This window comes from Phyllostomus discolor, chromosome 7 (genome assembly GCF_004126475.2).
Source record: "Phyllostomus discolor isolate MPI-MPIP mPhyDis1 chromosome 7, mPhyDis1.pri.v3, whole genome shotgun sequence".
NCBI lineage: Eukaryota > Metazoa > Chordata > Mammalia > Chiroptera > Phyllostomidae > Phyllostomus > Phyllostomus discolor.
Window position 1 is genome coordinate 105,594,528 of NC_040909.2, and position 24,884 is coordinate 105,619,411.

Here is a 24,884-nt window from a genome sequence, read left to right on the forward strand (position 1 = left end):
ATGCTGCACATATGCGTGTTTTGTAGCGGGTCTTCAAAGTTCAGTTAGCAACCCATGGACGCCATTCATCTTCTTGTTAAAATGTCTACCACTGTAGCCAATGCTCATGCCCTTGAGGGTTTTCCTCTATTTTTTTCCATTATTGTATATCAGGAACATTGTGACTTTTAATATTAGCATTTTGCTTTCAACAGCAATTAGCAATCTCTTGGTTTGCTGTTTGGTAAAGCATCGGTTAATGAGGTCATCTAGTTTAAAATCCCAGCTACTGGAAAATAACAGGGAGGAGGTCAAATCTATCATTTCATGTTATATTCTCTGCTCTCTTTTCTAAGGAAAAGATATCTTTGTTATCCACAATAAGTCATTACGACCCGTTACTGGCCCTCTGTTTTACTACCGCCTCAAGACACGGTTAGGTTCTCTCTTGCTGAAGTACTGAAATAGGAAAGTTCATCTACAAACAAACAAAAATAAAAGAACTTTGAGCATCTGAGGATGAAGAATTGGTTTCATGTTGGTCGTGTTGCCTTTCCTCTGACAGTTCTGAGTTCACATCTAGCGAGGGGTTGTCTCTATGGTGGAAGGGGTCCCCGGGGTGGTTGACCTTGGGGTGGCTGCTGGTGGTGTGTCCATGGGGCTCCCGGCCCCGCTGTTGGGCGTGACAGATGAGCTGACCGCAGGTGTGTCCCCCTGCTGCTGGGCCTGCAGGGTCTGTCCACAGATGTGGTGGTGCTTTTCCCAGTCTTTGTGCTGGCAAAACGAGCCACAGTATCGGGCCGTGTTACAGCCGCTGCAGGTTTCACTTGCTTTGCGGCCACAGTTCCAGCAGCTCTAAAGGAGAAGGCGGAACAGAGCAAAATCCCAAATTAGTATGTTACCCAGGCCAAAGTCTGAGGAAATGTGCTGTGCAGCAGAGCCCCCTTATATTCAAGGGCTGTGTGGGAAGAATGAAACAGGTGGGTGGGTGTGCGTATACACACTGAACACACAGATGAAGGTTCCGCTGTGATGACTGCTCCGACTTCTCTGCCAACCGCTATGATGGCGTCTAAAAAACTGGCTATAGCTCCTTTCTGTGTTAACTACAAGATCCCTTCCTTTTAGCTTGGCTCTCTTCCCATCAAAATCCTTTGTTCACCTCTACTAACACTTGCTACATCTACATTTTTTCCCCTTCTAATACCAGTACCACCATGATCAGACACAAATCTATCACTCTGGGCAGAAGCACTGTTCTTGAACATGTAACAGAACTTACAAAGGAACTACAACAACTTTGTATTAGATTCAAAGAAATGTCATGAAGAAGACAGAGGTTCTATTTCCTGCTCCAGCACAGGCTAGAGAGAGTGAGTCAAGAGCCTGTAACCTCTCCATGCATTTACTTTTGCCCACTGTTACCAGTTAGTTATTCAGTGTACCCGGTAAGCAAACTATCGGCTTCAGCTCCCTGGAGGGCAGGGTCCTTGCCTCGCTTATGCTCTGGTATACATACTGTAAGCGCCCAGAATGGTGTCGAATATATATAGCAGGTGCTCAATAAACATATGAAATTCATGAATCTGACAACACCCAATTTGACTTTGAGAAATTAAAAATACTAAAACTGGATAAATACTAAGGGGTTTTATTTACACACAGTGCATTCCAGTTGATGGAGTTCCTTCTAGCTCATTTGCTCCTCAGCAGCTCTGGGTAGTTGGAAACGTGGAGGGAACTAAAAACCTAGACCTTGCAAGCCCAAAGCTAGTGATCACTACTTTCTGAGACGTGAAAAAGCCCATATGAGGTTGCCTCTGATTTGAACTTTGAAATAAACACATCATGAATCAGAACACAACACACTAAACACAGAGGAGCGCCTACCTGCATGGGGTAGATCCTATAGACCCTAGGAGGAGGTGAAACCTCAGGAGGCCAGCTTTAAAGGACTGTACAGTGGTTCCTTTGGCAAGACCATCTCCCCATTGTGAAATGCTGTATCAAATGATCTTTTGGTGCCATTCACCTTTTTATTCTTTATCTTTCTTGGTTTTAATTATTTCCTAGCAAAACAAACTTCTAATTGGTATCTCCAACCAGCTCACAGTATGTGCATGATGGTTGTGCCACAATTAAAATGCATTTTTCAAAGTGCTGATAGAGATGGATGTTTAAAAATCTTTCCACTGTGTCCCCTGCATTTGTTTAACTTGAAGCATGCTGGTTGTGTGGCTTCAGGTGGGCTTATGGCACCCCCAGTGGGACATTGGCCCAGTACTCTGGTATGTATTGGCTTCACCACTGTGCAAAATATGCGGAGAAGTTTTTAGCAGTCATACTAACTTTGCTACAAAATAAAGGGGATCATAGAGTTTCAAATACTGGAAGCCTACCAACTCAAAAACTCTAATGTAAAACTTCTAGAAAGAGTTCAGTTCTATGTTCTTATTTCTTTACCAGTCAGCAATTATGGCCCAATGAAGGGAGGAAAATAAAACCCAGAAAAACCTTAAGATCGCAAATGCTGGCCAACAAGAGGTGTTTTAAGTGACCATTGAAGAAATCTATGGTGACATCATAAATAAAAATAAATTTAAAATTAATAATCAGTGCTAGAGCACATTTTTTCCTACCCTAATTTAACCAGGAGACTAACTCAAAAGATGTTTACTTGTGATCAGAGGTTTCATTACCATAACTTGAATCCTTTCTCTCTCAAAATTAATTCAATCACATTTCACGTACAAATGACCCTGCAAAGATGTGCACAAACGTGGGCCTGGCCCGTCCTTCGGAGTAGTGAGGTCTGACAGGGCTCTCAGAATGAAGTTTACATCCTTGAGGTTTAGCCACTTTTAGAATAATGCCAGCTGGATCCTGGAACAAGCTCAGCAAAGAAGTGAAATTACTAAATTACATCAGAAAATCCCAATTATAGAACAGAGACTCAGATCCAAAACAATATTTTAAGGAAATTAAATATCTAATCTAAGTCAAGTGGCTTCTTTAAAAAAGACCCTGGTGTGAGGGTATTTTCCTCTGGCAGAGGCACACTTTGGCAGACACAACAGTGGTGACTGCCCGGCACTCAGTGCCGCCGTCGGATTGAAATCAGATGTAGGCACCCTTCTCAATTTGAGCTGATTAAACACACAGACTAAACCAGGTAATTACAGATGCATGTGTTGGAGGGTGGAAAGACGAGACAGAATGGGGACTTCTTTAATTTTTAAAGTGTTTTCAAAGATGGGAACAATTTTACAAATAAAAAAAGTGGAATTATGCCAAATATAGAAACAGATGTTTTGGATCGTGAAGCTGCTGGGAATTGAGCCTTCTTGCCTAGCGTGGCCTGATTCTGACCCAGAATTCAAGGGCTCTGGCTAATTTTACCTCTAGTCCCATTCCCAAGCTGTTTGATCAAATTCATTTACCACCCACAGCTGGGACAAAAACAACCTTCAGCTGTAGGAAAGTACAACAAAGAGCAATTCAAATGACCTGGTGGGAAAAAAACCCTACATATTTTTATTCCTCTTGACATGGCATTGCAATGATTGTATAGGGAACTTTAGCATAAGTGTTCAACTAACAAAAAACTCCGAAGTGCACATTCCTGTTTTAAAGCTCATTAGAAAGCAGACAAAAATGATTTCTATTAACATATTTCTCTTGGATGGCTTTCCCGAGTTTCCTGTTGGCTAATCTGTACCTGCGAGACTGATGACTGACCAGGGCACTCAGCCCCTAACCGTCCCACTGCTGGGAACAGCGAAAGGTATAGAATCGTGTGAGCACTCTAATCTGAACCACTGCAAGTGTCTAGGCTTTCTGCTGTTCACAAAGGTGGGAACTAAAAATTGTGTGCGATGCCCCACAGCACAGCCACAAAGGGTAGGTATAGCCATAAAGGTGGTCAGTGATTTAATGTAATTTTACATTTTGAATTTGTACTGTCTTATATTCAGGCTAGTATTTCCTAATATTGCTTTATTTCTTTGTTACCTATTTTATTATTTTTTAAATAACTGAACTTCCTTTTCAGTCCCCGAAGGAATGGGGCTGTTGACTAAATTACCATAATACTGTAAAACAATGATTTTCAACCTGTGTGCTGCAAGAATTTTTAAAACATGCAACACCTGACTGTTTAGTCAGGGGCACTGACCTCTTTCCCCTCAGATTGTCAAATAAAAAAATGACAACAGCCATCACAACGATAGGCTTCTGGTGTGAATGAATCAAAATTACACCTATTTTTTCCCTTTTTTTGTCAGATTAGCATAAAATAATCATATACTTTGGATTGCTGCAGAATTTTAGCAATGACTTTATGTGTGCCATGAGATTACAAAGGGTTGAAAGTTGCTGCTGTAGAAGGCCCAAGAATACTATTTCATTGTAAATTTTCATTCCCAAATCTCATGGCGCTTTATAGTCTTCCCTTATTTGAGATAATACATTCCCTTTTCAGCATACGAATATTTTACTCCCTATCAGAAAATTGGGAATTAGTTAGGCTATGACTCAGATGAAGAATATGAGACTGAACACAATGCGCCCCTTTGCTAAATGTACTAATTCTACAGACAGAAATGGAAATGATGGATCGAAGCTTTCTAATGCCAAAGCAGCATGTCAAAGCTTATTAATACTCTGTTTCATAGCAGCAATTCTCTTCATCCCTAAGAACAAAAGTATTTCTTTCTTCTTGTTATTTTAGACATAGAGTGAATGGTCTTTCTGCCCTCCGGGCAAAAACAGTATCTTATCTGGTTCTTGTTGAAAATTCATTCTCCAAGAAACAAAACACTTTTTTCCTGAATTACTGTTTTTCTCCAGTTCTTACATACCTGTAGTTCTCCAGGAAAAAACCTCTCATATGTAAAGGATGCTCAATAGATTCAGTCGAATGTTTATAATTACAATTCCCAAAATTAAAAGAACTCTACAGAAGGTAACACCACTGTAATTCACACTAAACATCACATCATACATTGCTCTTGGTAATTTTAAACCACTTTCAAGTACATTTTGCAGCTTAGGAAAGTGATGCCCCTCAAAATCTGAGGATCAGAGAATGAATAACTTACCTAAAATCACAAAGATATGACATTACATAGTCAAGGTTTGATTTGCCCAGTCTTAGGACTGCAAACCAAATACTTTAGAAAATGCCACATTTTGTCAATTTTGGATCTCTCTTAGGGCCTATTTTGGTGGGAATAAGGTTAGAAGGGTGCTAAACTCTCAAAAAAGCATAGGTTAGGCTAAGACCAAAGGAATCTGGAGCACCAAAGACAAGGTATCCTGGTGTGTACTGGAAATGGCTTGCAATTTTGACCAGCTTCTAAGTCACCCTGTTGGGTTTCACTTCCAACTACATCACTTAGTGGATTTAGAACTACAGGCAAGTTACTTAACCTCTTACGGACAGAAGTTGGAAAACAGGAGTAATAACTGCAGGGTTTTCAGGATTGTATCAGTGCTAAGCACAGGGCCTGATGTTCAGTGGGTCCTGAACAAATGGCAGAAACTAACACGACACCACCTCCTTTTGGCACTGGCTGAAAGAAAATGAGACTACATCCAATCCTACACAATACAACCTTCAGAATTAGAGCTCGTGGCTCCTGTGCCTCCCCCCACAGGCAGCTATACAGAGAGAACGTGAGCTGACTTCCCCTTACACTTCGTTACTGACCAATTACCTTTTCTCTATCCTCATTGTCCTCAGAGTTTCTACAGATTCACCACTACTGACCGTTTCCCTATCCCTCCTTTTTCAACTCCCCTTGTTGAAATTCCCTCAAATTTTGGGTTTCCAAGACACTAGAATTTGATTCTTATACTCTAACTTCCTCTTCTGTTTGTTCATTTTCCTCTAAATACTTGGCAAGGGGGAAGCTGGAATAAAGCAAAGAAAATATCATCCTCTTCCATACTCTCCCTTGTCAGATCTCGTGGTTTCAACTATTACATGTTAAAAAAAAAAAGACAAACCTGTTTCTCCAGCTCTCATTTCCTTCCTGAGCTGCGCTCTCTTACTTTGAACTGCCTGTTCTATAGCTCTACCAGAAGGGTCCTCTGTCACCTAAATCCGTATTTCCCAACCCTGACTCTCTGGTGTGGTCTATGTCTGTCACTGGGAACATTCAGGTCCAAGACCTTGTCACCTTACTGGAAACTGCACTTCCTTCAGTCCCTGCAGCCACTCTGTCAAACCTCGCAGACCCGGTTTCCACGGTCTCTTCCTTCCTTTCCAGTCTCACGGTTACTGTCCAGATTCGTCCCTGCCATTCCCGTTAGAATATCTTCTTAATTGGTTTTGCATCTCTCACACTGCTCATTTGTATGGTGATGTGCTATAAAATACTTCTACTCATCTTTATTTGCACCTCTCAACCACCCTGCAAAGTGGGTCACATAAACATCATCCCAGTTTTGCAAATGAGAAAACTGGAGCTCCACGATGGGAACCGTGAGATTACTCCACACCCAGTGCTCCATCCAGTATACCACGAACATCTACAGATTCAAACAAGTGGACTTTTAATAAATTAAACAAACAAAACTATCATTGTACCACAGAATCATAGCTCATGCTCTGGAAGCTCTGAATTCTTCTGGGAATCAATTGGTCTGATTCGATTGTGAGGGCTCTGCCAGCAGCGCTGCTCTGCTAGCCCTGCGTGGTAACCCCATTCTACGGAGTCCACGTGGGTGGTTTGGGCCACACTGTGCAAGTTCTACCGGAAATGGTCCCATGGATGCTGGAAGGAGCAATCAAGATGAACCTCTCAAAGTGACCTGCTCACGCTATCAGGATTTTTGTAGGTTCCAGAAATATAAAGTTTAAAGATACAGTCAGTGTTTCTGCTTAAGTGCCACAAAACCGCCCAGCTTTGACATGCACTGTGCGGTTCTGCACCTGTATAGCAATAATGAGTGCAAGCCGATGCAATCTGGAGGGACAGACCACTTCGGTGGCTTAAGGCCCCAAACTAACCATCAGAACAGTGCAGTTAGCACTGTCTGTTCTGTGCTCACTTCCAGCCATTCGTTTCGATCACCTAAGCTAAAACAAGTCATGGATCTCAAAGAAGAGATGTTTCAGACTCTTTTAAAAATAGATCCAATCTGACTGTTAACTGGAAAAGAAAAACAAGTATAAAAGTATGAAAACAGGAAATAAATACGAAAACTTAAAATAAACAATTTAAGTTGGCCAGATTCAGCAAATTTCCTTTCTTTTGATTTATGCTAATGCTGACACTACATTCTTGGTGAGAAACATAACATGCTGTAAAAAGAGAAACTACAGAAAATACCATTGCTTACATATGCCCGAAGTGCAGCATCGTTCTGTTATAATAATGATAACGCATCTCCTATCCCAAGTAAAGTTAGAGAACTTGGAATAACCTCAGAAATACATACACCACTACACAATCAGAAAAAAAATTCTCACGACTGCCCTGTGGCTATGAAGAAGCTGGACCGGGAGGAAGGCAGCCTGGACTGAGATCCAGCTCACACTTGCTGCTGCGAGATGCCAGGGAGAGGTCTAACCTCCTAAGACTCAGCTTTTCTCAAATGCAAAATGAAGACAACAGCCCTGTTTACCTGAACTCATAGGAAGAGTAAAGGAGCAAAAGTACAGAAAGCACTTTTTATCACATCTGGTACAGAATTAAACATTCATTGTAGGCCTTCTTGTTTGACTTCAGGCAAAACAAACTTGCTGTCACCCCCAATAACTATGCTGGCCATGGTTCCCACATGCCTGGGCCAGTCTGGTTTATAGGACTGCCCTGGCCCAAAAAGAGCACCCCCTTTCACTCTGACAAGTGTCCCTGCGTGAATGATAAATTACAGGGCACCCCCCCCACACACAATACCCACATGTTATTTTCCTGACTCCATGCTTTCTTTCTCTACTTAGTCATTTCCAACTCTCCTTTGTTCCTTCTGGAACTTTTCCATTCTTTACAGCTTACCTTTCACAACCACAAATTTTTCTGAGCAGATTGAACATTACTAGGTCTATTACACATGTGTGAAAATGGAGACAGGGAAAGACTAAATTCGGAAATTACAGATAGAAGGAGTCCTTAACATAAACAGTCCCAAAGAAACACATGACAAGCCACTCCAAGCCTCGAACTCTGCTTATGACTCCGAAGTTTAGGTTATTTTTTTAAGTTCCCATGACGGAGAGAGAGAATTTTGTACATTTCTATTATCTACAGTATAGTTTTATAGATTCAGATCATAAAGATCATATATGATCTAGGTAAGTGACGAGTACATGTCTATTACAGGAGGTGGCTTCTAGTAAGGAAGAGAAAGAGGAAAAAGAATGTTTTAGTCAGAAAACTTTCCTATGCCTTGTGATGAAGGACTGTGGAAAATATGTGCAGATTATGCTTTGCATTACTGTTCTCAAACATGTTAAATTAAAATGTTTATGTAAACAAACTCTTAAACAACATGTGAGGTAAGCAAATAGCATCTTATTCCTTATGAAAAAGCAGAGGCTGACAACAGTACAATGAGCCACCCAAGGACCCCCAGTGTGGTGACTGGGCTGGCGCCAGAGTTCAGGTCTTCTGCGTCCTTTTCCTGGATTCCTTCTGCCACACCCATCTGTCTCTGAGCTTTGCTAGCAAAAGATGATCATCACACTGGTTGAACATGGCCTTTAAGTGGTATGACCATATATAATTTATTACCCAAACTGGGACACCTGAGAGTGAAAGAGGGCACTTTCGATAACTAGATGGGGACAACAGAAGTAACCTGGGAATATCTCAGTCAAACTAGGATGTACAGGCACCTTGTACCCTACCTTTATGTATTACAGAGCACTCTCCTGATTTTCACATGAGACAGCATGAACTATTCCAGCTTTTGTGTTTTATTTGCCCTTTCCAATCCACTAATGAGATCCATCTAGTTGGATTAAATAACTCATCTGAATTCTTTTAAATGTTTTAACTTGTGTTGTTCATGCACAAAAACTGAAGAAAGGTTATTCCTTCACCACCTACACATACACCTTGGACAGACTGAAACCATGAAGTTTCTGAAGTTCACTCAAGTGAGATCACCTGATGGGGACCCCGAACCCCGCATGTCCCCGGAAGAATCACAGCTCCCTCTTCTTCCCTGACAGCTAAAGGGCAAATGCTGTCCGTCTATCTCATGGGTATTGAGCCAGTACATCCACAACACCACTAGCAACCATCTCGATCCAACCATCTTCCTCCTCATCTGTCTCCTGCAACAGTGGTCCTTCCTTTTCATTTCCTTGAATCTCTCTCCACGCTGAAGCCTGGGCGATCTTCCCAAACATTAATCAGTACAGAGTGTCCGTGCTTCCAAAGCCTAGCAAAGCTTCCCTTCCCCTCTTCCCTGCAGAGGCACTTACATGCCCAGTGCCAAGGAAGCAGTGACGAGGCACCCAGGGGTGTTGTGGAGAGGGGGGCAGCTGCTGACATAACTTAGTGATTTGACTCCTCTATTAACTGTAGGTAACAGGAAGGCAGGGACCACTGTCTTCAGTGCCTAGCGCTGGCCTGACACAGAAAAGCTCAAGAATTTGTTACTGAAAGAAAAAATGAATAAATGGATGTCAGTAATTTACAATTATACGCATCAAGTAACAAACTGCTTTAGGCAGGTCACAAACGTGATGTTTGCAAGACTGCCCATTAATTTCTGGATGCAGTTTTAAAATCAATGGATTCAACACTTAATGGAAAATTTTTCAACCAATTACTATGATGGCCAGAACTTGTTTTTTTTTGTTGTTGTTGTTGTTTTGAGAAAACAAAGAACAATTCATAAAATTTCTAAAGTACAATGCTGTGTGGGTTTTATTTAGGGCTGAATGGTTAAAATTCAACCAAACCTCCTGCATATAAAAACAGCAGAGAATTCTGAGAAGTACCTACATTGTCTTCTCTGTAGCTCAGCTGGGCTGTGCAGTCCTGACCTAATCGGTCCCCCACCCTTTGTCAACCATGCTCAGGCCTGGAAGAGGGACTTCTAGCCTACCTAGGCCGAGGAAGCCAGAGCTGTTCTGGCTCTATTGGGGGAGGAAGAAGAGGCAGGGAACCAGAGAGCTTTCTAAACTTGAGGTGATTTGCAATCACTGGTAGGGTGACTTTTGTCAGATTGCTTCTATTAATAGGCGTACATTCCTGAGTGTAAGGAAAGAACAGGGTGCAAAATATCAATGTTGGAGTCAAAGCTGTGTCCTCAGTCTTATGTGGAAAAGTAAAAAATTCCTAAGGGGGAACAAAGAATTTATCTATAAAATTCCACCTAACAACTGGGCTAAAGGTACAGCTGAACTAAGTCTACCACTAGGCATGTAGATTGTTCTGGGATGTTGTCATTCCTTAGAGGAGAATTAGCAACATTAATTTATAACTAATAGATTAACCCTTTATTTCTTTGTCAAGTCCTTGGTCAAAGCACTTTTATAGTAGAGTGTGCACACGCATGTGTGTACTGACTTGTGTGCAAGTCTAGAAGAGACTCAGCTACATTCAAATGAAATAATCTCCCATCTTTTGCTCTCCTCTCTCAGGAAATGTCCATGTTACTTTTGCAGAAAAGAGCCTTAATCCTTTGAGACATCAGTCCTTCCCCCACCAAGACTTAAAGAGTGGCCTTTTTTTATCTGCATCCCCAAATTACCATAGGGAACCTTCTGAAAGCTCCTTCTCTCATTGCTGCAGAACAATGTGAGGACTGACAGCGTGCTGTGAGTTCCGGTTTAGCTTCTGCCATGGCCCAGTTGTGTAACTCTAGTCGGGGGAGTTTCCTCATGGCTGAAATGATCATGTCTCAAAGTCCTAGCCGCTGTGTAAGACAGTGTCACTCATCTTCGCATCATGTAAAACATCAAAGCTTATGGAGGCTCAGCATCTTTCCCGAAATCACAGAATTGTGGGAGACGCCACCAGGAATTAAATCTGGCCCTCTGAATTCCACACTCTTTCTCCTGGCATAGTGTGCTTGTGCTTTAAAATCCTTGGGAAATCATCACCAAAGACCAGAGTAGTGCTATATTAGAGACCAGTTTCCCAAGAGATCCAAAAAGAAAAAAAAGAAAAGAAAAACAATCACTATAGAAAACTCACTCATACCTAGATTTTTTAAAATTTTCTCTACTACTTACCATAGCTACTGTTTGATTCATCATGTTTTTATAATGCTCGATACTACGGTCAAGATCATATCTTTTTCTGGGTATGTTTTAAGAATAAAGGTAAAAAGCTTACAGATACTGAAGTGATTACAGCATGTGATAGGACAAAGACAAAGACCTAATCCACAATCTCTTCCTAGATATTCTGTCTTCAGAATTTAGTGACCTACAAAATACTCAACATAAATAACAGACTTGAAACATTCATGTGAAAGTGATAATGTTTTATGAGTGGCAACGACTGTGCCGCCAAGCATTCCTAACTTGAGTAGAGGAGGGCAAATTCTCTCCAGAAGATGCTAACGACTCTTTTCTTAAGCACAAAACCAGGTCCTTAAATATCTTAGCCATGGATGCCGATAAAATTGAATTTATGTCTAGTTTAATTCAACAATGGAAAAGTCAGCAACTAAAGTGCAGATAAACTTCCCTTTGTCCCTCTTTTCCTGAGAAACTTTCAAATGTTGAAAATCAATTCCTTTTGTCCTCTTGATATTCATCTGCTACACATTAAATAGAAATTCTGGGCATAGAGTGATTCCCACAAGGTCTTTCATCTACAGAAAAGCCTGGTACAAATTAAATTCTTACTCTCCCTCACAAATTATAGATATGTATTATAGTAGACCATTGATTTATCAGTTCATGGTTCTGCTAGTTCAGCTAATTGTAGTCCTTTATGTAGTTACTTTGGGGTTGGGGTTGGTGGTGCTGTTATCAGTGTGGGGCAGTACCATGCTCTTGATTTACAGACTATTTTAGAAAGCATTCTGTTAGATACTGTGTTTTAGTTACTTCCTAGACCTTTGAGTCATTGAGGCTATGCGTGTGTGTGTGTGTGTTTTAATATACTGGAACAACACAAAATAATATTGCCTCTGGCAGGGATGTTATATAATAAAATGATCATTATAACTATAATGAAATAGTTATTACCAATAACATGCAAAAGAAGACCATGAAGAAAACCCCTTAGAAATGTTTAATTGACATAAACATTACTTTAGCATTGGATTTAAGGACCAATAGTTAAGGAAACGACTTTGATCCCAGGCATGTAATGTGGTTTTGGAGAGCACGGCTTACACACGGTATCCCTATTAAATCCCTTCTTTTAGAAGGGAACCCCGTACACATGCTAACACACACAGCTGGGTTCTTGGTGATAGAAAGTCATACAAATTTTACTTTAATCTGTTACCCCTTAAATATATTAAAAACGCTCTTTGGCAGAGTCGTTCTTTTAGGTCTTTCATAAAGACAAAATTTGATCACCTCTTCTTGATCAATTCCTCACGTGCCAGAACTCCCCAAATTATTCTAACTTTTCCCCAAAGATATGTTTTTCTGAGGTATCTCATGGAACGAAAAACGGCCACTCTAATTCATGGAGGCTATCTTCTTCTCTTGGAAGCTCCCACGGCGCGCCTCACCTCGCTAGAATCCTCCTGCTGATTGATGACAGCGAGCGCGTCCTCCGCCGCCTGCCGCTTGGCCTCAGCAACTGTACGCTCCATCTTGGCCCGCTCCGTCGTGATCATGTCGTGGGCTTTCCGCTCAGCTTCGGACACAGCCTTCTGCAGCTCAGTCATCGCCTGGCGCTTCACCTCGTTAACAGCCTCCTCTGCATGCCAGGCACACCGAACCGGACAAGAGAACAGTTCTCTGTTAGCACGGGACCGTGGACACTGCTGGCTGTTGAACAGAATTCTACAGATCAGGCATGACAGCCATCCCCTTTATTGGGCAGTTCATCTGGCTATCTAAAACAACAGCAGATTTCTGAAATTCAGTTAGGAAAACGAAGAGTGGAACTTCAACTTGCAATTCTAGGAACATTTCTTAAACTACTGAAAACATTACTACAACTTTTCTACCACAACTATTACCTCCAGAAAGTACTGTGAGACCAAACTAAGTATTTGAAGGACAAAAACAACCACAAGAAACCTGTCTGGATAACTCACACACATAAACAATGTGGTCTGTCACGATGCTGTAGGTCAGTGATCTTCAACCAGCATGCCAACAGCAGGCATGCTGGTGGGCTGCAAGAATGTCTAAAACATGCAATACCTACTTAGTCAGGGACACTGCCCTCCTTCCCCTTAGGCTGTCAAATTAAAAAAATGACAACAGCCAAACACAACCATAGCCATCCGGTGTGCATGAATCAAAATTATATTTATTTTGTCGGATTGGCAAAACATATATTTTTGGCAGAATTTTAGTAATTACTTTATGTGTGCCATGAGATGAAAAAGGGTGAAAATCACCGCTGTAGATTAATATGAATACAGAAACTACACGGGTAAAATTTTCAGACAAAAGAGAAAGGAAATTCATTTTACACATAAACATATGTAAGTGCAAACAATTATGTTAGTGGTAAAAAACAAAAGCACAATAGTGAAAAGGTAATTCATATAGCAATTAAGTTAATGCAGACCTTTTAAAGAAAATCGATGATGAAACAGACAGATGATTCAGCTTTTCTTTTTCTTAAATCATTTCCTGAGTAAGGTGGATATGTGCCTTTATAGACTAAATGACAGAGATTTTTCAAAATCATTTCCTCATTTCCAAATTCTAAGCTGTTGTCTATCTCCTTAATCAAATAAGGGCACGACATCACACAGCCAACTGTTGCGCTGGACAAATGTAATGGAACCGCACCACAGGCCACAGCCACTGGGCCCGACCACAAAGCCTGCAAGGTGCCAGGTTCACGTTTTAGTTTTGGCCGTGGAAAGTGTGCAAAGATTTCTCTAATGTACAACATACAATCGACAACTAAAACAAGTAATTTCTATTAAAAAATTAACTGTTCTAATTAACAAGGGAAAATATCCTCCCCCTGAATTAGTTTATCTAATTTTCATCTTTATTCAAAGCAAAATGACAATGATTAATTGAAAATTTAATAAGCAGTAATTATTAACTTGGCAAACCTAGTACCAATTAACACTCTATTAAAACTAATTATGACATGTTTCAAGTGCTTGCACTTAATTGTTTCACCCACTTAAAAAGCACCCTAATTAAATGTTCTGTTTAATTAAAAACATCGATTCCTAATAAAAATGTTTTACTGTAGATTAAAAATGTAAGAGATGCAAATACTTTTATGGTTTCTTAAATTTTTATGGTTTATTTCACCCGTCTACAGTCCATGACTTGAGAATCATCAAAAGCCTTCCACTTGTAATTAACTGTCATGACTTTTGTAGACTTCCTCATTTTAGCAGCATTATTCCTTAAATTCATTCATCTGCAATTACTGTCTGATAGGTTTGATAAACTGAAATATAAGGGAAAGAGCCAGACTGGAAGTATCAACTAAAATATCTTAAGCGTTTACTATTTGCTTTAAGATATGCATTTACATTCTGAATAGAAGCGGTATATTGCAAAGAGCTTGCAGCAAGTTCTTCACGAACAGGCGAAAGATGCCTTTATTACGCTATCATAACCAGCTTGGGGAACCAGGGAAGTACTGCCCTTCTAACTATACAGCCAGGGTCTAATTTAGTTTGAATATTCAAAGTGAATTAAAATTCTATCTAAGTGGTAATACAGGACAATAATTTTTGCTTACCATCAAAGCTGTAGCTTGACTAATTGTATATGCAAATCAGGCAATTTATATTTAAATTATGCATTCCTATTCTAATCCCACAGGCATATACAGATCAGCAAAGAGAATTGGTAGGACATTTGCAAGGTGCTTGAATATTTATTACCAACTGCAAACATTCACTGATTAGTTGAAAAAGAAATATACTGAAGAAAACATTCAGTTGCAATTTAAAACCCATCTTTATGTTAGATTTTTTTTCAAATAAAGACCTTTTGTAACTTTAGAATGTTTCTGTTACCTTTGCAGTTACTTTTTAAAATATTACTTTGAAGTGAAAACTGATTGAGTCCTCCAACATTGTTAAGACCCCAAATACCTTTAAATGTATGATATGTTATTATATAGTATTATTGGGGCAATATAAATACTTGAATATGGTCTGTAGATTAAATAATAGTGATGTAGCAATGTCCCTGTCCTCATTCTGGTAACTACTGAGATTATCTAAGAGGTGTCCTTGTTCTTAGGAAATACACACTGAAAAGCCTCGGGTAAAGGGAGATGACACCTGCAACTAACTTTCACATGTTTTGGGGAAAACTATAATCTGTCACAATCAAAGGAGGGAGGAAAGGAGAGAGGGAAGAGAGAGAAAAAAGATATTAAAGCAAATGCAGTAAAATACAAAACACTGGGTGAAAGGTATAGGGTAATTTTTTATAATATTTTTTGGAACTTTCTGCCAGTTTGATATCATTCAAAATAAAATGGTGGGAAATATTACATGATATGTGCTCTTAAGCACAGAATATGCTTTTGCAATTACAATTTTCTGTGAAAAGGAATGCATTAGGTATAGTACCCTGACTTTGGAGAGCTCTACCTTTGATACTTTTCAAATGCTTTAAACTTTATTTACTGCTCATTTGCCACAAAGGTGTAATATTATGATGCATACCATTTTCATTGCAAGACACAGTTTATAGGTTTTTTCTTTAAAAATCTGCTCACAGCAAATTTTAGAATCTTGGGAAAAGCTTCCAAATTGTAACAAGCTGAGTGCAGATGTCACACTCGGCCCTATGTGTTTCATTGTGTTGGATGCCTTCACATAGCTAACACCAGAAATGCTTTCTAAGAAGCCTAGAAAGATAAACATTGTAAGCAGTTATTCAAAACTTCAAAATGAAACTATCGTCCACACTTTGGGAATTTAATACCCTCCTTAAAATTTAGCATCCATCCACAGAAAACTATTCCCAAACTGTTATGCAGGTTAGGGGTATCGCTGTGAGAAGGAAACAAGTGGAATCAACACCACAACCACATCATATTTTAGCCTGGAGATCTAACATACATAACAGGCACATCTAAAAAACATTCTGAACATTTACTTGATGAAGTTTAACTCTTAAGAGAATTCACGGACACAGTAGGAAAAGGTATTTAGCTTCCTCTACTCTTGAAGTCTTCATAACATACAGTAGACCCAGAATTGTTAGAGAAACTGACAAAACAGACAATAAAGAAAAATAATAATGGACTCGGTATATTACAACATGTCAACAGAAAAAGCAAAACACCTGGTTAACTGGACAATACATAGTGCAGTTTTTTTTCTTTTTTTAATAACCACTTTATTGTTAATATAATTAAGAAACTATGAAATTCACTCACTTAAAGTTTATAATTCAATGATTTCAGTATATTCAGAGTTGTGCTACCGTCACCACAATCCATTTTTAGTAATGTGTGTAGTGCAGTTTTGAATCTGCTTCCAATTGCTTACCACTTATGGTAGGATTTCCTTTGTGCATAGCTCTTCAAGTTGACTTTCCAACAAAGGTGGTATGGCCAGAAAAATCTGCTCTCACTTAGTAGTAGTCAAACAAAGAACTGAGCAGATAATAGCACAGAAGGGATTTGGATTACACAAAACTTTACTGCCAATTTTTCTTTATGAACTATCAAGGATTTAACTTGAATGCATACTCGTATAAATAAGGAAAATGCAAAGTTTCCTTCAGCAAAAAAATGTCATCCTTCTGTGGTACAAAATATGAATTCTCTGTACCTCTTATTGGAATAAGGTGCACTAACAGCTTAAAAACGCAAGAGAAAAAAAAAGGTTAGAAGAAAGATGTACCAATTCCTTCTCCAGGTAGGTGGCACCCAGCATGTTTTAACAGCTCAGGAGTATCCATCACTATTATCTATGTAGAAAATCTTAGAGGTGACATTGTAAATCTGGTAAGACTATACCGCTGAGCAACATATATATTTAACCTTTTGCCTTGAAGCTGAGTGGATTTATCTGACTTGCATATCGGACATGCAAGGGAGCTTTCTGGTTCTCAGGCTAAGTTACTAAGCCTAGAATACTATCAGATTTTAAAACTCCTTACAGCTCTTATAAAAACAGGTATTTCTTAGAAAATCTATAAAGACACTTAGATAAGAGCCAAATGACCAGAAAGTCAGAAAGTTACATACAGCTACGCACACACCTGAGTCAAAGCAAAACTCAGAGAGAAAACTTTTATTAAAAAATCAAAACAAAAAGCGCTTTCCCTTGACTCTTGCTCCTTGATTAGGGTTCCCAGCCCGACACCCATGTGACTGCTTGCAGAAATAACCATTTTCAGTTCCCCAGCTCAGATAAGCTACTTTAACAGTTGTGGCGACAGCAGCTCGAAGCCCCACTATGTGCCTGTCATGTTATCTTTAACTCTTGGAACACGTTTGTGCTTTGTCTCCTGAGTTGGTTTCTACAGGGTTTTTCCTCAACTTCTACATGTAGCGCTGGTGTCCCACCCAGATTCTGCCATCTGAGCTTCTGTGAGCCCATCAGTGTACGAGTCATCAGGAACTTTAAATGTGCTTCAAAATGTAGAGCAATGTCTCTGAATGAAAAGCAAGTGTGTACATGGAAAAGAAAAATAGAAATTTACCAACTTTGTCATTTAACTTAAAAAATATTTAGCTCTGATCATTGAATATTATTAATTAGCTTGAAAGATCAATTGCAAAAACTGGTCATAACCATAAAATTTCTGAGTGTCTCAATAAGTCAGTTTTTATGTGGTTTTTATTAAAATTGAAGAATTCAGAAGAAAAGGCTAAAAGGTATACAATTTAAGTTATAAAATACCAGATTTTTTTTCCACAAAGGAAAACTTGCATGCAAGGGGACCATTCTAGTCCCTGAAAAATAGGGGTTTATGATGGAAATATCACCAGGCTCTCAATTACAGTAGCACTAGCAGATGCTACTGAAATAAAAATTATTTCATGTTCTAATCAGGCCTGGTTTAAGAATATTAATCAGGATTTTTACATTTTGTTTTGTTGCAGGGGTGGGGGGCTGTTTTGTATTGTTTTGTAGTTGTTAGCAGTAAAGTCCTTTCTTGTCATTCTTCACATCGCTGCATTTAACAACTGCACACAGCTGCCAGAACACGAAACTCGTGTTTTTAAACAATTCTTACCAGCTTTCTTCCAGATCTCCTCTGGCACATATCCAGAAGCAGGCCTGTGAAGGAATTCCCGATGTGCATCTATAAAAAGGATAAAGAGCAGTGGAGAGGAGGGAAGCACATGAGCACTGTTATGTCATTATATCGAGCACAAGCAAGCTATGCCCATTCTTTTGGCTTCTTTACAAAAACACAATTTTAAAAGGCTAAGCATTTCACTTCTAGAAAATAAACAAAAATAGCAAGACCAGTCATCAGAGCTCAAGGAAAATAGGCCATTGGTCTAAATGCCTTACAGGTTCAAAGCTGAAGCAATTTTAATGATTTCATTATACAATATGTTTGAGAATACTGTTCCCAGTGTGGATCGCTATGGGAATTTCTAGGGGTATGTTTCATTTAAAGAAAATAAACTGTACTGGTAGTTTTGCTTTCAAGAGTCAAATCGGTCATTAAAAAAAAATCTAATGTTGGGATAATAATATTTCCACACAGCTCTGCCTTTACCACCTTTGAATAAATGGTGACCCTTCCTGTGCGGCTAACAAGTTCTCACAGTTTAATTAATTCTTAAAATTATACTTTAGCTTTTACCATTTTCACACAAATTAGATCATATGGATTTGACATGGGTGAAAGCAAGAGAGAATCATTAGAATGGATTCCCATATTCAGTTAACCAAACAGAATTAGCACATGCTTTACAAAAGAGAAAATGAAGGTCCACTTTAAATACTGGCTTATCATGCTCATAAACTTTCAACACTTTGAGAAAACAGATAATATAATAACTGAATAACATATTCCTGGTAATGACATGGTACCTTTTATGTATTTTATATACCTGTAAAAATTAACTTTAAGTGTACGTAGTATTTCCTTGGCTAAAATATTCACTACATTCTTCCATAGTGAATTTTCAATGACAGTACATGTAACTAGATATTTTGAGAAGGAAAAAAAACATCATCTTAACTTTAAATAATGTAACAATCATTCGATTCTTGATAAGTTTCAAGCAACTAAAATTTTCTCTATCCTGTGTGTGTGAAGTAGCAGACCAATTTTATTAAACAATATTTTATCTAATGGAATGTTGAGAGATAAAAGAAAGCCCATCCAGTGTTCTATACTTTGCAAAGCTAAAGAATATCGAAAACAGAAGAAAAGTAATTAATTTAGCTAAGTTTGTATCTTTGTATTTGAATGCCTTAAATACATTTGAGTGTTTTGAATCCAGTAGGGTACATCGATTATCATTTTACCAACACACAAGACATTCCCAGCAATTTTGAATCAGAAAAAGCTTATTATAATTTGGTGAAGGGTATATGAAAACTTGGTACAATCTTTGCAATGTTTCTTTAAATCTCAAATTATTCCAAATATAAAAAGTTTGTTTAAAAAATTTACATTATAATTTTATGACCTCTGGGTAACTGGACAGACTGGAAATACACATGCATTCTATGTGCCCTTTCATTTCTATAAAGTGACAAAACCCAAAAGTTTTTAAAGTAATTTTCATCCATAAGAGAAAGAAACCTAGATAAAACAGATTGGTGCATACATGACTACAAGAAAATGTGACATAGCTAATGAGATTTGTCAGAATTACTTTCCACACCACGACAAAGGTTCTCCAGAAGAACTGCAGTGCAGTGAAGTTCACAATGAGCAATATGACACAATGAAACAGATTTACTTGTGACAACTTTTAAAGATAGTTTTTTAGAAAAAAGACTGGCTGAAGTGTCGTTTATTCTTAAAGGAGGCAAGAACATACAATGGGGTAAAGACAGCGTATTCAAGAATGGTGTTGGGGAAATTGGACATTTACATGCAGAATAATAAAACTAGACCATGTTCTTACACCATATATAAGAATAAGCTCAAAATAGATTAAAGGCATAAGTGTAAGACTTGAAGCCACAACACTTCCAGAAGAAAACACAGGCAGTAAAATCTCTCATAGTTCTCTTAGCAATGTTTTTTTCTGATATGTATTCTTGGGTAAGGAAAACAGGCAAACAAAAAAAATAAATGAACATCAAATTAAAAAGGTTCTGTACAGCAAGGGACACCATCAACAAAACAGACAACCAACCTACTGAATGGAAGAAGATATTAGCCAATGCTACATCCAATAAGGTGTTAATATCTAAAATTTCTTTATAAAATAATCCTACAGCTCAGCACCAAAAACACAAATAATCCAATTAAAAATGGGCAAAGGACCTGAAGAGACACTTCTCCAAAGAAGATATACAAATGGCTGACATATGAAAAGATGCTCAATGTCACCAATCATCAGAGAAATGCAAATCAAAACCACAATGAGATATCACCTCACAGCTGTCAGAATGGCTGTCATCAAACCAAAAAACAGCAAGTGCTGGCAAGAAGGTGGAGGGAACCCTAGTGCACTGTTGGTGGGAACACGGACTGGTGCAGCCAACTGTGGAAAACAGTATGGAGTTTCCTCAAAAACTTAAAATCAGAACTGCCATGACCCAGCAATTTCACTTCTGGGTATGTATCCGAAAAAACCCAAGACACTAATTTGAAAGGATATATGTACCCCTATGTTCATGGCAGCATTTTTTTACAATAGCTAAGACAGGGAAGCAAACCCGTGCCCATCAATGGAAGAGAAGATAAGAAAGTCGTGGTACATACAGGGGTGGGCAAAAGTAAGTTTGTGAGTACACAAAACACAGAGTTTATTCTGGCATAATTATTTATTAATTTGTATTTCTCCATATGAACAACTGCAAACCTACTTTAGCTCACCCCTGTATATGTAATAGACTACTACTAGGCCATAAAAAAGAATAAAACCCTACCATTTGCAGTAGCATGGATGGACCTAGAGGGTATTACGCTAAGTGAAATAAGTCAGAGAAAGACAAATACCACATTATTTCAATTTGTATGTAGAGTCTAAAGAGCAAAATAAACAAAATAGAAACAGACTCGTAGCTACTGAGATCAGACTGATTGTTGTCAGAGGAGAGGGCCATTGAGGAAGCTGGATAAAAAAGGTGAAGGGATGAGGAAGTACAAATTGGTCATTACAAAACGGTCACAGGGATGTCAAGTACAGCTTAGAGAATACAGTCAATAATATTGTAATAACTATGTACTGTGTCCGGTGGGTACTACCGGGGGGAATATTTTGTAAAGTATATGATTATCTAACCACTATGCTGTATACCTGAATTAATACAAAATAATACTGAACATAACTTAAAAATAAAATAAAAATCACATACACAAAGAAAAATGTCTGAGGACAAAAAAAAATACCTTAATCACATTACAAAAAAACCTTTTTTTCCACTTATTGAATTACAGAAAGATCAACAGGTCCATAAAATTATTTTTTTTTTATAAATGGCCAATCATTTCATAGGGAACAGAAAAGGCAATGCTAGGGTATCCAATGTCCATGTATAAAAGATACCAAATTAGCAGTTCCAGGCAGCACAGACAGAAGAGTTAGTTCTGGAGTTCAGTGAAGTTGAATCTCGGCTTTGACATTGCCTAGCCACGTGACATTGGGCAATACACTTGCGAGCACTGCTGTGAGAACGGAACGGGCTCCTTCCCATTACGTGCTTGGCATGGCACATCCTAAACTGTCATTAGAGATTAGTTGCTACTACCCTCATGATTATTTAGGAGGTTGTCCAGTAAGAATAGATATATACTTATTTTCTTATAAATAAGGTAAAAAAAGACTTTAAAGTTTCTTTTTTTTCTCCTAGCACTTAAATCCACAAACAGCACAAAGCTTTAAAGAAAATAAAACCACTGAAGAGGTTTAGATTAAGCAATAAATACCAGTAATTTTTTATTCCCTGAGTTTATGTCACTTAAAGATAGACAGCAATTCACTATCTTAGTCCCCTTGGTGGAAAGTCCTCAAATTTCTTAGATGATATTTTTAAAAATTTTATTCTAACTTTATGAATGCTTATAGCCCTCAATTTACTCAAAGATAAGGTATCCAGCTCAATCATCTGCCCACCTTCCCGTGTGCTACACAGGAAACGTCATTACAGTTCATCTACACCACATGCCGGAAAGTTGTGTGGCTTTTCACACACCTGTCTACACCTAACCTAAAAACCTGATAGAAATACCAAAGCCAATCAAGCAAATTTTTTTAGTCCTCTACTACTTTGTAAAATAATCATTTTTCAAAACAGCAGCAGACTCTGAAGGCAAATAAATATACATATATTTTCATATATGCATACATATTTCACAATGTCCCCTTCAGTTTTAAGTTAGTATGTCCTACCAATGGAAAGAATGGCGTAATCAATGATAGCTGTACTCCTCAGAATCTATTTTGATACAATTATGAATATATATAAACCAATGACTAACAAATTTAATATTTCTCTTCTGATTATCAGCAATGACAGAGTCTATTTAGGCAAAACTGAGTTTAAAAACAAAAAAATCTTGCAGTTAATATCACAAGAGAACTTTTCTTGTATGAGGGTAGGACTTTGTTATTTTAGCATATTGGCTAATTTAGACAAACCTATGAAAAAGACCTAATTTTCAAAGGCTCAGATTCTAAAGCTAATTTTTAACCATTAGCTCCTGGGTACCTATAAAATATCAGTTGCTATAAAATGGGTAGTTTAATAAAATGTAGTGGCAGATGCAAAGAAGAGCTTATACGAGATGGTTTAAAATATTTATCTGCATCTACAGGAAGATGGAAAAATTACAGAAAAGTCCTTCTAAATTAAGTTTAGCTTGCTTTGGGATGCAAATTCTTAGGTGCAAGAGAGGAGGAAAGCCTCCAGAAGACTGCACACATCTATCAAGAGAGGAGAGCCAGTCAGGGTGGGGAAATGTGAAAGAATAGAAAGCAACAGGTGACGCATGAAGAGATGGAGGATACACTACACTTACGACAGAATGGAGACCATTGGACACTAGATGCAGCGAAGGCCGCCATCAGTATACATGAAGGGATGAGCTGATAGCCTTTGGAGAACCAATGTGACCTCACATGGCCCTGGACAGCAATGCTCAAAGCTTGGCAGCACCTACGTAAGGCCTTCATCCTGTAGTGGGCACAATGAGGCTGTGATCATGACAATAGCTATTACAAAACCACCGAAAGACAGGAAGGTTAAGAAAGTTCATCTTTACAAATGCTAGGTATTTTGGTTTTCAAGGATAATAAATTTGGAGATGTCAGTATTTTGTTTCAGAAGCCCAAACCCAACCTAAAAGCCAGCAACTCCATTAGAATTTCTATCTTTAATAATAAAAATACCTAATGCTCCAGGAGGCAATCAGTCATGTCTTCTTGTTAAAAGATGAAATATTTTGCTAACAGTCACATCTTTTTAAACACGATATACTTAAATATACTAGGTACTGTACGTTAGGAGCTCAGCTCAGTGGTCTCAAAATGAATTCCATGATGCAATTGAAAGGAAACAATACAAATGTACAAAACTCTAAACATTTATATGCAGATATATTCTGAAGAACTTGTTTGTGGTTTTTATAATCTGAGAGTATAGAAGCTGCAGGATACACATTTTTGGTTGGAAGCAAACTGTTTTTCTATAGCTTTCCATTATGAATAAGGATTCAAAAAGATTTACTGTATGAAACAGAATTCCCCTGTTTTAGCTTCTCTGTGTATTAAATAAAGTTGTCACCTAAAAATTACTGCCCGGAACATGTTCTAAATAAAAATATACTTCAGAATCTACTATAATTTCATAATATTGGCTGCCAAGCAAAAACACTAGGTTCATGTTCCACAATTCTTTAAATTTCCTTTTGAGACTGCATGTTAGAAATAATAACAGCAGTTAATTTATATCACTTCCACTACATGTCAGGCACTGTTTGATATGCTTTATACATATTAATTCATTTAACATAGAAATGCCCATGGGATATATATATATTATTATCCCCAATTTACAGACAAGGAAACTGAGGCAGAGAGTTCCTTGCCAAAGGTCACAGGACTAGTAAGAAGAGAAACCAGAGGTTTCAATCCAAACATTCTGCTCAGAATCAGTGCTTTCAGCCTTCACGCTAACCTGAGCGTTTAGACAGCACTGAGAGATTCTGTACTTCAAGCACATGACAATGGCAAAGCTTGCCAGCCAGAGGAATTTTCAAGTACTAATTCCTCTACCAATCTACTTGGGGCCGAGGGTGGTATTCAAAAAATTTCAAAGCCTTTTGGAACAATTAACTTGATTTTTCATTTCATTTAAAACAAACAAAACCTCTTTCTGAAATGTCTTTCTTGTAAGAGCTAAACCTTTATGAAAACACACTGGCATTTCCTAAATTTCATACCCTCTCATTACAACATTAAAACATTTAAAAAACACAGCAGAAAACATGATCATGTTTCAGTTTTATGCTTCAGTCTCTAACATGAGTCCTAAATCTATCATTAGATAATTCTCTCTAATGATGCAGAAGAATTCTTGAGTAACACAAGATGAGCTGTAGAAAGATTCTAAAACAGTTTAAAAGCAGTAAAAAGAAAGTAATTTAAAGGAACTGAAATGTCAGGAACCAAGAGAGTAATTATGAATATCACGGCATAATC

General features: G+C 38.3%; 1 protein-coding gene across 1 annotated transcript in view; it reads right to left on the reverse strand.

The window, feature by feature from the left end:
- RUNX1T1 (RUNX1 partner transcriptional co-repressor 1) overlaps positions 1 to 24,884 on the reverse strand; it is a 163,000-nt gene that overhangs the window by 3,083 nt on the left and 135,033 nt on the right. The window contains 3 exon segments of the mRNA XM_036031234.1: positions 1 to 834; positions 12,643 to 12,833; positions 18,278 to 18,346. The exon segment at positions 1 to 834 is cut by the window's left edge and continues 3,083 nt beyond it. Coding sequence (XP_035887127.1) covers positions 559 to 834; positions 12,643 to 12,833; positions 18,278 to 18,346 — 536 coding nt within the window. The 3' untranslated portion in view covers positions 1 to 558.